The sequence below is a fragment of the Chiloscyllium punctatum genome, chromosome 25 (assembly GCF_047496795.1).
Source record: "Chiloscyllium punctatum isolate Juve2018m chromosome 25, sChiPun1.3, whole genome shotgun sequence".
In the NCBI taxonomy this organism is placed as follows: Eukaryota; Metazoa; Chordata; class Chondrichthyes; order Orectolobiformes; family Hemiscylliidae; genus Chiloscyllium; species Chiloscyllium punctatum.
The window spans coordinates 52,028,800-52,044,258 of record NC_092763.1 but is presented as its reverse complement, the minus strand read 5'-3'; the positions used below and the strand labels follow the sequence as shown (position 1 = coordinate 52,044,258).

At 37.8% G+C, this 15,459-nt stretch overlaps 1 protein-coding gene across 4 annotated transcripts in view; it reads right to left on the bottom strand.

Moving 5' to 3' along the window:
* Window positions 1-15,459, bottom strand: part of arhgef9a (Cdc42 guanine nucleotide exchange factor (GEF) 9a) — a 340,120-nt gene that overhangs the window by 115,004 nt on the left and 209,657 nt on the right. For all 4 annotated transcript variants that reach the window (XM_072595281.1, XM_072595280.1, XM_072595282.1 and 1 more), the window contains 3 exons: window positions 8,162-8,353; window positions 4,548-4,727; window positions 2,631-2,863 (listed from right to left, as the gene is read on the bottom strand). In XM_072595281.1, the coding sequence (XP_072451382.1) occupies window positions 2,631-2,863; window positions 4,548-4,727; window positions 8,162-8,353 (605 nt within the window). The remainder of the gene's footprint in view (window positions 1-2,630; window positions 2,864-4,547; window positions 4,728-8,161; window positions 8,354-15,459) is intronic.

Genomic DNA, 15,459 nt, shown 5'->3' with positions numbered 1-15,459 from the left:
GTCTCTTTTATATCTTTCCCCTCTCACCATAAACTTATGCCCTCTATTTCTGGACTCCCTCACCCCAGGGAAAAGACCTTATGCCCAAAACGTCGATTCTCCTGCTCCTCGGATGCTGCCGGATCAGCTGTGCTTTTCCAGCACCACATTCTCAACAGGGAAAAGACCTTGTCTATTTATACTATCTATGCTCTTCATGATTTTATAAACCTCTATAAGGTCACCCCTCAGTCTACGATGCTTCAGGGAAAACAGCCACAGCCTATTCAATCTCTCCCTATAGATCAAATCCTCCAACCCTGGCAACATCCTTGTAAATCTTTTCTGAACCCTTTCCAAAACTCAGGTATCCATTTTATAGGCAAATGTTACCTATTTTCAATTTTCCAGAACACTCTAGGACTTCCATCTAGTCATATACACAGGTGCTTGTTAGCTCTCTCGCTTAAAGGTACAGTACATGCCTTCAACTTCATAACAGTACGGATGGCCTGGTTTAGTAATGTTAAGTAAATATTTACATTTTAAACTAATATGATAAAGTCCACATTAAGTGCATGACTGTGGTTTAAAGTTAGCAGAAGGAACCATTGTCTGAATGTTACATGTCTGAAGCAGAACACACTGACCCAGATCAATAGACTACTGTTCATTGTCAGGTTCTAAGTGCATTTTATAGCTATAAATTCAAAGTTAAGGATTCAAAGAATGAAAGATAAGATAAATAAATGTTCATTCACACAAAACTGATAGATTTTGTTTAAAGTATACAATAATCTATACAAACCAATAAAGAACTTTTGCAAAGAACACTGCCAAAAATATCAACAGTTCTTTGCTTCCTGTTTGATTTTAAAGCGACCAATCTATGCAGATTACTGATATATGCAAATCTGTGGATTTAAAATTGCCTATATTCCACAGTATTTTGAATTCAATATAGTTGCAATCATTAATGCAAAAGTTCAATATTGCAGAAACCTCAGGCATTTCTGGAGGCTAGCCTTTGACCAATTAGAGGGAATCCTAAATTTATCGAGCTTGTTTAATAGACAACATCATAGACAGTGCTGTTTTTCATTCACTCATGGAATGTGCAAGTCACTGGCTGGACCAACATTTATTATCGTATCCTCGTTGCCCCTAAGAAGGAGCTTATGCACTGGCTTTTTGAACTGCTCCTAATCCACACTCTCTGTGGCTTAGCGTTCCAGGATTTTGACCCAGGAACACTGAAAGAATGGGAATATACTTCCAAGTCAGGATGGTCAGTGATTTGGAGGGGAATTGAAAGTTGTGGCATTCCCATTTATCAACTATCCTTCTCTTTCTAGGTGGTAATGGGTGTATTTGAAAGATGTTGCCTCAGGACCCTTGGTGAATTTCTGCAGTCAAAATTGTCAATGGTTTATATTGCAGCTAGTGTATTGTTAGGAGAAAGAATACATTTTTATTGCTGTCATATCAAACAAGTGGCCTGCTTTTTCCTGGATGGTGTCAAGTGTTGCTGGACCTGCACTCTTACTCATCCAGGAAAATAGGGAGTATTCCATTATACTCCTAACTTGTGTCTTGTAGATGGTGGACAGGATTTGGGGAGTCAGGAAGCCAGCACTCACTTCAGCCTGTGATTTGCTTGTAACCTTTATATTCATATGACTAGTTCAGTTTCTCATCAATGACAACAACCAGGTTTTGACAATGGTAGTTTTGGCAATCACAGCAACATTGTATTTCAATGAACAATGGTTAGATTCTCTCCTGTTGGAGACTGTTATTGCCTGGTACTTCTGGAGTTGATACTTGCCACCTATCAATTCAGGCTCAGATATTGTCTAGGTCTTGCTACATTTGAGCATGGACTGCTTCATTATCCGTGCAGTTATGAATGGTGATGGACACTGTGCAATTATCATTGAAAATCCCCACTTCTGACCAAACGATGGTGGAACGGGACCATGACATGACCCTGAGCTACCACTGTAGTGATGACGTCAAGCTGAGATAACTGACCTCCAACAACCACAACCATTTTCTGTTGTGCTACGTATGACTTCAACAAGCAGAGTTTCCCCCTTGATTCCCAATGACTCAAGGTTTGTTAGGTCTCCTTGATGCCACACTTGGTCAAATACGGCCTTGATGTTAAGGGCAGTTACTCTCACCTCACCTCGGGAATGGAGATCTTTCATCCTGGGTTGGATAGATGTTGTGATGAGGCCAGGAACTGAGTGCTCCTGGCAGAACCCAAGTTGATCATCAATGAACAAGCATGCAATGTGCTGTTGGATACCACTGTCGATGTCACCTTCCATTACTGTACTGATGATGAAGAGTAAACCGATGGGGCAGTAATTGGCCAGATTAGATAAGTCCGGCCTTTGTGCGATATTTGGCACTTAGCTTCCATATGCTTCATTACTTCCATTGTATGAGTTGGTGTTCTTTATGTCCCACCACACCTCCAACACTCTTTGAGGTAAGTTTACCATCATCCCTCCACACCTAAATTCTCTTTGAGACCACTGGCTCTTGCTAAGTAACACCAAACTCAAAAATGCAGATGGAATATAAAATTATAAAATTAATGGCAATTGGCCTCAAGATGAAAAATTGCTTTCATTGCTTACCTATGTTCCAATGCTGTATACTTGAGTAATTCTGCAAGCTGTAGTGGATATTTGCAGATCTTCTGCACAGGCGTGAGGAGAAAGCCATCGATGGCAATGTCAATCATTTGCTGAAGGAGTCGACAAGCCTCAAAAAAATGTTGATACCTGCCATCTTTCATCAGCTTGGAAAGTTCCATGCACGCGTCCAGGTGATTATTACAGTACTCAGAGTAAATCCAAAATCCATCTTGCTGTAAATGAATACAACAAATACATGTCAATATCATATGTTTAGGAAAAACCAACTATTCACCTTCCTGAACTGTCTGACTAATACATCAGAATGGATAACAAAAAATACCGGCTATGCTCATAAAACTCAGTAGATTTATAACTAATCTTTTTCCTTCAGACAAACCTTGAAAGAGAACTGCTCCCACATTGTGTGCACCATGGGTCGGTGAAGCTCTCTTACCTCTTACATAGCACATTGTGGGTTCAATTATGAAGGGACTGATATTTCACTGTAGTAGTTCAGAGTAGGCTGCAATTTTACACAAATAGAAGAAGGATTACACCTGAAATGTTGACATCTCCACCTCCTGATGCTGCCTGGCTTGCTGTGTTCTTCCAGCCTCTTGCTCGTCTACCTATTTTACAGGTGCTGTCTTATGGATGAGATGTTAAACCGAGGAACCATCTCGCCTTTAAGATAGATATAAAGGATTCTATGATAGAATTGGAGCAGTTGGAGTTACCAAGGTTTTCTGGTCAATATTTGACCTCCAACCAACACCACTAAAATAGATAACCTGATCTTGTTTTTCTATGAACCGATGGCCCAGTGTTGCCCTACATCATAAGTGACAACACTTCAGAACAATTTCAATGGCTGTTGAGTATTTTGTTACATTGTGAATCCATGAAAGGGGAAAGTTCTTTCTTTATTTGTATTCAAAATGTAGATGCCCAGCAAATATTCCAACAACTCTAGTCCAAGCCTCTGAACTGTCTCTTTCGTTCTTTGAGTTGGGATTTTTTTTTAAGTTTAGATTAGCCAGTTATGTAACACTTAACACCTGACAGAGCTCATAAAGGAACATCAAGTGCAGACCTCATATATCTGTAGCAGAGTCCATCCAATTTTCTATCTATTTCAATTATTGGACAACAAATTAGAAAGTCTTGCTTTGAGACAGACAATCCTTTGGGCTTGTTCTCCCTTGTGAAAATATATTTTCAATTTATCTTAGTTTCTATTCATATAAAACAAATCAATACCAACAGGATTAGACATAGGTTCAGGATTGTTCAAATAGAAAATATTTGTCATACAGAGAGTTTTAAATAAATGGACTGTTTTAGTGCATGCAGCAATTGAGTATATAACATAATGATAAGAGAAGTACTTGAAAAGAAAGAATATAAATTGATATAAAAACGGCACAGAAAAACAGACATAGAATTAATAGCTTCAGTTAAAATTCTGAATCAATTTATTCTATTCGAGTAATGATTGTCGTTTATGCTATATTTTTATGATTCAATAATATTGTTGTTTGAAATGGAAGAATAATTTAAAACAAAGATGTTCACCAATAATACCATTAATGTACAAGTAAAGGCAACAAAATTAAAATATGCTTTGGGTTAAAATTGTGATGTGCAATATTGCTAATGAACCCATTCATTTGAAATTCCTCTGTCCATCGTTTAATGAAGGCCCATTAAGGGAGGTAATGTTTTCATTAAAACAGTAGACATGAAATTTCATATACATTAGCTACTAATAAAGCACACCACAATTTCAACACCCCTGTGAACCTTTCTTTTGACAGGAGAAGCACTGCAGGTCAGCGCACAGGAACACACGAATTACGCACAGAAATGAAAATTATGAAAATAGTAATCTTATCTAACAGGATTATAATTTACATGCTCCAGGAAGCAGGGTCCAATTTCACTCAGGTGAGGATCCTCCTTGTTGTACTGCTTCTCCAGGTCTCTGACAAAACTCATTTGAAACCTATAAATGTCTTCAATATTTCCGAATATGACTTTCAACTGTTCATCACTGAACATGTCCCTGCGTTTCTTGCATTGCCTAAGGTAACCCTAAACAGAGAGAAAAAAAATTAACTGCTTGTGGTAAACTTCACACACAGCAGCAAATATATTCATAACAATTAATAATTAGCACAAGTGTAATATTCAATCTCTGTTGAACTGTTTGCTCCTCGCCCAAGTACTTATACATTGAATGAATAATTTGGGGATAGATTAACAAGTTGAAACGCAATAAATTGAACTGAAATATAATGATAAATTTTCAGGTACAACATTCTCCTTGTGATGCATTCCAGTTGTGGGCCAAATGAATTCTGCAATTTGACTAAAATAATGGATATGGAAATCTGGAAAGCACTTCAGTGCTGATGTATTTTTTGTCACTGTAAATTACTGCAGACTAAAAGGATCCAAATGGTCCTCTTTCTCTTGGTAAACTTCTCTTATAGTGGCCAGAACATGTATCATATAAGGGAAATCTTAACAAAGACATTTGCTGCCACTTACAGCGGAATTCTTACTCCCATCAATTGAACAGAAATCCAAATGCTTTAATCTACCTATAATCTGTGGTATCTCTGATCTGCAATTGATACTAACATTGGCAAAATGCTCCTATTTTCAGTTAAAGTGTTTTGTTGGAGCATCCCATGGTAGGAGGGGCAGAAGCACCCGACATTGCTGGGATCTTCCAGCTTTATATTGCTGATGCCATACTAAGAGCCCAGCTGGAAAGGACTTCAGATACTGCAATCCAGGAACTGCCCCTCACGCTGTGATGTTCCACAATTCTTACAAATACATGGGTTAGAGGAAAGTAAAGTTCATTCCCCAGATGATAGACAAGGACCTGTAGAGGCTGATGACCGCAGTGGTGGAGAGGAAGGCAATCCTTTCTCCTGCTGTTCACCAAAGAAAACCACATCTTCATTCCAAGTGAACCCAGAAATGGATTCAGATAGTATCCTTGGTTAATGAGGTGACCCAGGTGTAGTATAAAGCTCAGCAGGGCAGGAAGAAAGTCAATGATTTCCTGCACACTGCAAGGTTAAGTGTTATCATCTACTGTCTGCAACCTCAGATTCCCAGAGCAACCACCCCTTACTCAAAATCTGCTATTTAGACACACATCTCGCCAAGGCTCATAGACAACAACTCTCACTGTTGCATGCATCACAGCCACTCAATGGATTTCACCCACCCCATCCTTCCAACCTCACTTGCTTCAGCATCACCACTAACTATTCTTCCATCCACTTTCATCATACCCAATGCCTTCTTTGGTCTTATTGTAGTTCAATCACAGCACAATTAAGCTTGGTGGAGGTCGATGAACATCAGGGTCATCAGCCTTTATGAGGAGAAAGTACCCAACCTAGCTGGAGAAGAATGTGGCTACTCAAATGGGCACAGGGAGAGCTCAAAGGCCAGCCATTCCGCTAAGCTTTATTGTGCAGTTGTGTGCTAGTCTCTTATTATCACCAAAATGTATTCTTAACCTGCACAATGTTTTGTTTCTTCTTAAACAACATATGTCCTCTCATCTCTTAGATAGACACTCATGGCAAGAAGAGGCCAGTGCCAGGGACTCTCATATCCACATTCTCCTGTGAATTCTCCAAGGATACATTGGAAAGGCTGTCACCTGCAGCTCACAAACTCACACTTCAGGGGTTTTGTTTACTAGGTCAGATCGAGGAACACAATCTGGTGAGCACATCCCTGAGACATCTTTGCAGCTGGTTGGAAAATGAAGAACCACTCCAGATCACTGGAGGATCTCTGAAAAACAGGTACTTCCATTGCTTGGATAGAAGATGATCCCATGATTTTGGTGATTAATGACTGTTAAATTACACAGATAGGTGCAAGAACAGCAGGCAAGTTTGTCAGAGGCAGTTGGTAAACTGGATTGAAGGTTGGATGAGTCCACCAATGTTATCAGTAACGGCTCTGTAAGCTTGCATTTGGCTGTTTACTTCGCCATGGAGATCCAGGTGCAGCACACTCAGAGTCTGACAGATATGCACATAGACTCGCTCTGCATTGATCTAGCCATAGGTGCTCACTATCAATGGGATAAAGATGAGAGGGGAATGAGGGACCTATCAGCTTTCTGAGGGAGCATCTTGCCACTTAAGGTTGGGAGAAGTACAATGTGCATTCTCCCTCACAGCGCCCTGATGTGCTGAGGAAAACTCCATAATGTGTCATCTCTTGCAGGTTCAATGCTATCCTACAGGTTGCTCAATCATTTCAGGGAAATTTGGCATTCTACACACACTTGGAAATATTAAAGGGGCTTATTCAGACTTCACAAGTATCTATGTCCATTCCATCAATTTGTAACACCCTTGAAAAGCCAAAATCTGGTCTGTTGGAACTCAGCAGCAAGTTCAAGTGGTCCTGCTGTTAGATTGGGCTTCCCTCCTTTGTGTATGATGCCCAACCCTCTTCTTCTGCTGTCATAAATGTGAATTCTTGGAGTGGGTTGGACCTCCACATCCAGAGTCTAGATTAGAATGGTGCTGGAAAAGCACAGCAGGTCTGGCAGCATCCGCGGAGTAGGAAAATCGATGTTTCGGGCAAAAGCCCTTCATCAGGACTCAGTCCTCACTTTTGCCTCCACATCCAGATCCCATAATGTCTTGCCAATGCCTTGAAAATCAAACCCTAAATCTATTGCTGAGCCTGAGCATGCTAATTTGATAATTGATCCAATTTGAGTTTTATTTATAAAATGGAGCATATCCTCACTCGATATTCCATTCCTCATTACAACAAAGTAAGCATGGTTTAAAAGTCACCACCTTAGCCGTATTGGCAGTCAGACAGATATTTTGGAACACTATAATTAATGATAGGATATATGTGCACAAGTTAAATTGTCACTGAATAGAAATCAAAAAGCTCACTGGCCCTAAGGCCAACTGTAACAATCTAAATGTCACTGTTATGATATCAATTCACAATTCAACTTTTAACCCATGTAACTCGATGAAACACTACTCCATACAAACTGAGGAATCCAAAGAATCAGCTAATTAAATGTTATATTGTATAAGGGATGGACTGAGGAAATTACAGGTAAACACATATCCTCTGTCTCAGGGATAAAAACAATCACTTCATGCATAATGTAACAATGAATCAGAACATTACACTTTCACCCGCTTCCACCATAATGTTATTAAATTATTATACCTGGAATGCTCTTCATTGGAAGATTGCTTAAATGAGAATGTATTTCCTTTTAATGAGTAATCTGATTCTTTACTCTATTGCGTCTTGAGGTTTTAACTGCAGACATATAACTTATTAATATTTAAATAGTCAGCAGCCCTTCGTGACATTTTGCAGCGTAGCTCTGAATCTTTCCAAGAACAAATGTTTAACAATTATTGAGAGTACCTCAGAGCTGTTCCATGCAATTTATATCATTCGTATGAGGGAACTCAAAGCTGTTATAATATTATTATTACCTCACAAATGTCCTTCAGATGTTTAATGTAGTGTCGTTCTGTGCTCATAATTTCATTGATGACATTTGCCCTCATCTGGTCTCTGTTCTGAACACTCCTGCCAAGGCACAGGCAGTCAGAGTTTGGGTCCAGATGCCCATTTTGAATTTCACTACTGGCTTCATCTACAGTGTCTTCCTGGTTCACCCAAAGCTGTCATTGAACAAATAAACACATTTTATATCAGGTGACTGACGGTAATTGAATATTTTTAGGAAAAAATATCTCAAACAGTTAACTTGTTTTGGTCACCTTACCTAATGAGGGATATATTTGTATTGGGTGCAGATCAGAGAAAGTTCACGTGGGCTGATTCCTGGGATTAAAGTGTCATTTTATGAGAAACATTCAAACTTGTCGGGCCTATATTCATTAGCATTTAGAAGAACGAGATGTGATCTTATTAAAACATGTGGGACCTGAGTGGAATTGACAAGGTAGATGCTGAGGGATGTTTCTCCTCATTGGAGGGAGGACTTAATGCTACTTGGTGCAGTTTCAGAAGGGGTCTTGTATTTAAGATAGCAATGAGGAGATGATAAGAAGAAGAAATGATTTCTCAGGGGGTTGGTCTATGGAATACTCTTCCACAAAGCACAATAAATGTTGGGACGATGAATATATTCAAGACGGAGGTCAACAGATTTTCCAAGTAACATGGCAACAGGGCAGGCAGAAGTTGGAGTTAAGTACATATTCAGACCAGCCATGGTCTTATTGAATGGTGAAGTGGATTAATGGACCAAGTGGCCATCTCTTGCTATTATTTCTCATGATCTACTAATGGGAAATCAACTCAAACAGGGAACAAGTCTAAGCAATGGCAATCAAGGCATCGTAAGGTTTCCAGTAAAAATTGAGACAGTCATCAGTAAGACAAAAACTAAAGTAATAGTAAAATGATGAGAATAAATGTTGGGAAAACACCTGAAAAGTTTATGGACAAAGAACTAGAACAGCAATGGAAACAATTAAATGGTGATATGTCACATTCAGGAGAAATAATTTCCACTAAAATGTAATAACAAATTGGCCGAAGTGAAATGCCATGAGTGAATAAAGAAATTAGGGCAAGATTAAAAATAAAGAAAAAAGCATACACATGCCTGAATCTTTGAAAAAAAAGCAGAAAGCCTCTCCATCTTTACAAAACTGACTCTAGAAGCCTGAATCAAGAATGCTCACTCACAAGCACAGCAACTATTATATTTGGAGGATGGTGGGGTCAAATTGGACTTTGTTCCAAAGTACAAATGGATTTTGCACATAAGCAGCTTCCATGTTAATGTACAGTAGCATCACGCTGATTTTATTTTTGCTAATGGAATGTCCAAAACATGACTTGTGCACTTTTGACTTAACAGGAGAAAGTCTAAAGCTACTAGAAATCTTTGGAGAGTTGAGTCCCCTTTTAGATTATTTAAATAGACATGAATGTGCATAAAATATGCATAAACTCATTGGAACTGTCAGCAGAATTACCAAAAGGAGCTGTAAACAGTACTGTCAAAAGGTGCAATCGAACACTCAGGGCATTTAAAATTCCCACCCTTTAAATAATTGAAAAACTGTGTATGGTTTCTTATTTTCTTTAAATAAAACAATGTTTGCTGCTTCATCCTGTTTGTTGATATAAGCCTGAGGACTATCATTACTGGGTGAGTGCTGAATGCCTAATTTCACAATCTTTAACTGTGAAGCACTTCTCAGATCAATGTATCGCTGACAACTGCAAGTGGTTATAGACTTTTTGAAGTTGGAATTCAAAAGCTTGTTTTTATAAGGGATTAAACAAAGTTACATATAGTGATTGGATTTTTAGTGATGTATGGAAGGTTTTTCTGAAAGAGTGAATTTTGCAATAGTCGCTTAAAACATTATTTAATCTCATCAAGGCTTAGATCCTGAGGTCTGCCTAACGTGAATACTGGATGAATTAGCACAATAGGTATAAAGGTAAGGGCATGGAGAAATTAACCTTAAAATTTGCTGTTTTAGCCAAAATAAGGTTAAATTAAATGAAATCAGAATGGAATGAGAAGGAGAAAGCATTTAAATGTTGGTAATGACCTAATGATTAGAAAGAGATTTTTAAAGTAGGTTTTTAAAGTGTTTGTGTTAGGCTGAAAGAATGACCATGTTTGTCTACATCAAGTCTGGAACTCAAACAGTAATAGACCAAATTGTCTCAGTAAGTCTGGAAAATCTGGAAAAACAGACACAGTGAATCAAATGTGATAAGATGGATTGTTTATCAGATGTACTTGTGATTGTCATGAAATTGTGCTATTTAGGGTGACATGGTGGCTCAGTGATTAGCACTGCTCCCTCGGAGCGCCAGGGCCCCAGGTTCAATTCCAGCTTCAGGTGGTTGCCTGTGTGGAGTTTGCACGTTCACCCTGTGTCTACATGGGTTTACTCCCACTGTCCAAAGATGTGCAAGTTAAATGGATTGCCCATTCTAGGTTGCTTATGGTGTCCAGGGATGTGCAGGATAGGTGGATTTACCATGGGAAATGTAGGGTTACAGGGATGGGGGATGCTCTTCTGAGGAGCTGTGTGAACCAGATGGGTCAAATGTCCTGCTTCCATACTGTAGGGATTCAATGAAATATCATATCATTGATTAGATAAGATTCAATTATTAAACACCAAGCACAAGCTAAAGTTTTATGTCAATATTCATTAAGGGCAAGAAACATGAAACTTAATGAGTCAATTGATCAAACTAATGTGGAAAACATGACTTACTTGTGATTTTTTATCAGTTGTGAAACTGATTCTTTTTTGGGGACTGGACAGTGTTGAGTGTAAAATACATAGCTTCTTTGTATAGAAAACATATAAAGCAGCATTGTTTCTGAAGAAAGATCACTTGACCTGAAACATTAATTCTGCTTTCTCACCAGAGATGCTGCCAGATCTGTTGAGTTTTTCCAGCAATTTCTGTTTATGATTTCCAGAATCTGCAGTTCTTTCATTTTCTGTTTACTGTGAAGCAGCTTGCCTCACAGTAAAATTTATCTTGCTGGAGAAATATTTCAATCGATTAACAATGATAAGTTGGGACAGAGTAGGCTTATCATTTGTTCTGGTCTGATCTTCAGTCAAGTCCACCTAAATCATTTGTGATTGCAAACATTGTTTGTATAAGATTTTTGAAGTATTTTTCATAGTGTACTTTGCTTTACTAAAGAATATTAGGTATATTCCATTGTTAGAATTGCCTTGGGTTATTGATATCGAGAGTAAAATCAACAGACCAAGGAAAGTATGAAGAAAAAACGTATAAGAAGTGCACGATTGGCCTGGTATAGCTTGAATTGGTACTAATTTGCCATTGGGGCTATCAAAGGCCATGGCTTTGGGTGAAGATTTTCAGTTTTGGCATGGAGTGAATGTGGAACTGTCAGATGGGTAGAGAGCATATGTTGGCATGAAGACAGTAAAGGGCCATGGGTGGAGAACGGAGGTGAGAGAGCACGTCTGGCTGTGAGACTGTGAGACCTGAGGGTTCTTTTGCTTTTAGATTGTCTGGGAGTACTGAGGCAAACCTGGCCTGTCCCTACTAATCTTTTTGTGGTCACATGTCAGAAAGCACAATCACCCTCCACCAATTCACCCATACAACCTCAACACCATACCGGCACCCAGAACAAAGGTCTGACAGTGCAGTGTATTTTCTCAAATAGCAGATCTGAGGAGCATGGAAACAACCCAACTCTGAAATTCAGGCCAATAAGTACATAGTGATCAAAGGAATCTACAGCCAAAGGGAATACAACACAATTGGGAAAAAATCAAACGAAATAGGAAGGAAAGAAAGAAAGATAGGGTGGACAGTGAGAGCCCTTTTCCACGGATGGCGAGCACAAGGGGAAATAGGTTTAAATTGAGGGGTGATAGATATAGGACAACTGTCAGAAGTAGGTTCTTTATTCAGAGAGTAGCAAGGGCATGGAATATTCTGCCTGCAACAGAAGTAAACTTGCCAGCTTTAACGGCATTTAAATGGTATTAAATAAACATATGAATGATAATGGAACAGTGTAGGTTAGGTGGGCTTCAGATTGGTTTCACACGTTGGCACAACATCAAAAGTTGAAGGGCCTGTACTGTGCTGTAATGTTATATGTTCTATGTTCTAAGTACAAATTATTTTGGAATAATAAAAAATAAAAGTGTCCTAAGACACATAAACAAAAATAGGGATATCAGAATAAGGATAGGACCACTAAAGAATACAATAAGTAGTTAATGACAGAAATATTAAATAATTACTTTGCCTCTGTATTTAGCAGAAAGAGTAACATAATGATATTACAATGGAACAGATCAAAAAATGTGTAGTCATTTAAGACAGAAGAAGGAGAGATAATTGATAAACTAATCAAATTTAGAGAGACTAAATCCTCTGATCTGATGGATTGCATGTTAATAAAAGTTAGGGAAGAGATAACAGAGACATTATTAGTTATATTTTTAAAAAGTCATTAGAAAATGGAATAGTGCCAGAAGACTGGCAGATAACTAATGTGATTCCTAAATATAAAAAGCAAGGTTGAACTATTCCAGGCACTATGCATCAATTAGTATAACATTGACAGTAAAAAAAAATGGAATCTTCACTCACAAAAAGAATAAAAAAATATCTAAAATGTGACAATGTAACACAGTTGTCAAAGATTCAAAAAGATTCCCTTAGTGAATTAGTTGGAGAATTAGCAGAAGCCTTAGATAAAGGAAATGCATAGAGGTGACGTTTTGGTTCCCAAAAACGTCTTTGAAAATGTTTTACATGGTAGCCTCTTGACGAAGTACAGAATGTGTGGAGTCGGGGGATAAGTAGTAGAATGCATAGTAAGCTTTTTATGAAACAGAAAAGACAGAGTTGGGGTAAAGATGTTAACTCAGATTGGGAAAGAGTGAGATGTGATATTTCTCAAGGATCTGTAGTGGGGACCATGTTGCTCACTATCTAAACAAGTAAGTTGGACTTAGGCAGTATAAATACAATTTAAAAGTTTTCAGATGGAATCAAATTATGATATATGGTTATTGCACAGAGGAGTCTTTTCTCTATCCTCTTTAATGTCTTTGCATTAAGAAGAATTTGTTGTGGGAAAATAATGCAAATTGAAGCCAAACTGATGTTTTACAAAGGTGCACCATGCTTTTTTTAGAAGGAACGTTTGAGATCAATAATAGATACATTTAAGATGAATCCAGAGAAGTACACGAGGCTGAAAAGAATAAAAGGATTTGTTCATGCATTCACTAAAGAAGGGTGGGAGGAGGCCAGAATGGAGCATAAACATGAGCACTAACCTGGTGGGGCAAAAGGCCTGTTTCAGTGATGCATAAACAATGCATTCAAGAGATTTTAAAATGAGATGAGATCATTAACTAACAATATCCTCTCTCCAATTATTTCGTGAATTCATTTTGTACTGTGTATTTCAATGGCTGTGCCTGACAACATATTACATTTTACAATTACAAAATTACAATATTATATTACATAATACTGTTTCTATTGTTCATTCCAAAGTAATGTCCAGGATTTAAAATACAAATGGTTAAAAATTCCGCTATATGATAACAGCATCATTCATACTAACACATTCATGATAAATTTCTATGTTAGGGGTTAATAACTGGTTAATTAGCATGATAAATAAATTTTGTATGAATTAATAAATATATTTATCACTAACAATAATACAATGTAAAATCAAATCAACCAGGTGTTTATTCATTCTCATTGTTTTGCCATTTCAGTCGAAGGCTGATTTTTGCAGATTCCCCTACACACATAATATATTCAAAATGTCCATAAACTTCAATGGTAACAACAGTGTTGTATATTTTACACTGCTTTAATTCAGACAGCAGCAAAATCCTGATACTCTTTTGTTTGGCTGCTACTCAAAAGGGACAATACAGGAATTAATACAGATAATAAAAAAATTCCACTTCCCATGTTACATGCAGAGACCTAATCCATAATTTTGTTCATTATCAGCATTGTGGTAGAGTTAATTCCAGTTTGTTTTGAGCACTGAATCAATTTTTAAAAAAATTTCCTCTAATCTAATAATTGACTTCAATTAGCCAGTGACCCTGTGGGTAAAGGCACCATTCCGTAACGCATAAAACTGTGCACCAAAAGATGCTAGATTTGCTGCTCACCGAATTTATGCTGAATTAACAGTTTACCGACTGATGTGACATTCAGAGTGCTAAAATAAACTGCAGTGGCTTGAGCTACATAAGAAAACTCATTCAAAGCTCTAACTTCCAAGCACTATCCAGAAACCCCTACAGCAAAATATACAGTATGTGGAAGTCAAGTGAAAAAAGGATCAGGTCAAGTAAGGACATAGTATTTAATCAGAAGCATTCTTTTTTTATTTATTCATAGGAGTTGCAGGCGAGACCACCATTTACTGCCTATCCCTAACTGTCAGGGCATTTTAAGAGTCAACCTTTTGCTGTGCAGCTAGAGTCATATGGAAGTCAGACCTGATAAGGATTGCAGATATCCTTCCCTAAAGGACCTAAGTGAACCAGAGGAGATTTTGCTCATAATCAATAATAGCTTCACAGTCATCATTAGACGCTTAACTCCAGATTTTTATTGCATTCAAACTTCATCATTTGCCATGCTGGGAATCAAACCTGAACATCACCAACGTTTCTGGACTAAGAGTCTAGAGATAATACAAATGCTTCCCCTTCCTTACAGACTCATTCCCAAAACTTACAATAACACCATGATAGAACAGATGAGAAGAAAACATTTTACACATTTACACTTTTCTTATAGAATTCTTGAAATTTAAGATATTTGTGAATAAATCTAACAAGAGATCGAGAAGAAATTTCCGATCACTGAGTAGCCAAGACCAACATTCTAGTCCTCTTTAAAGACAATGATAGAGAAATGCAGGCGGGAGGAAGGAAGAGAAGATGATGGTGAGAGGTTTAGAATATGTAATGTGAGAGGAGTTTAGTCCAGGATCTGCTCCAAATAGCCTCCAAATTCTATGTAATTGTAATGTGTGTAAATTCACCATATTTAATACTTACCTAACTTCATAAATTTAACGATAAATAATTTCCTATCACAAGTTTTGAAATTCTGCAAACTAGAAGTGTTAATATTTTTATGAACTTAGGAAAATTCCTGATGAAATTTAACCAATCTAACAGGTTGCAATTCCTAGCTCCCCAAAACCCAGAGTAAAGAGGGTAAC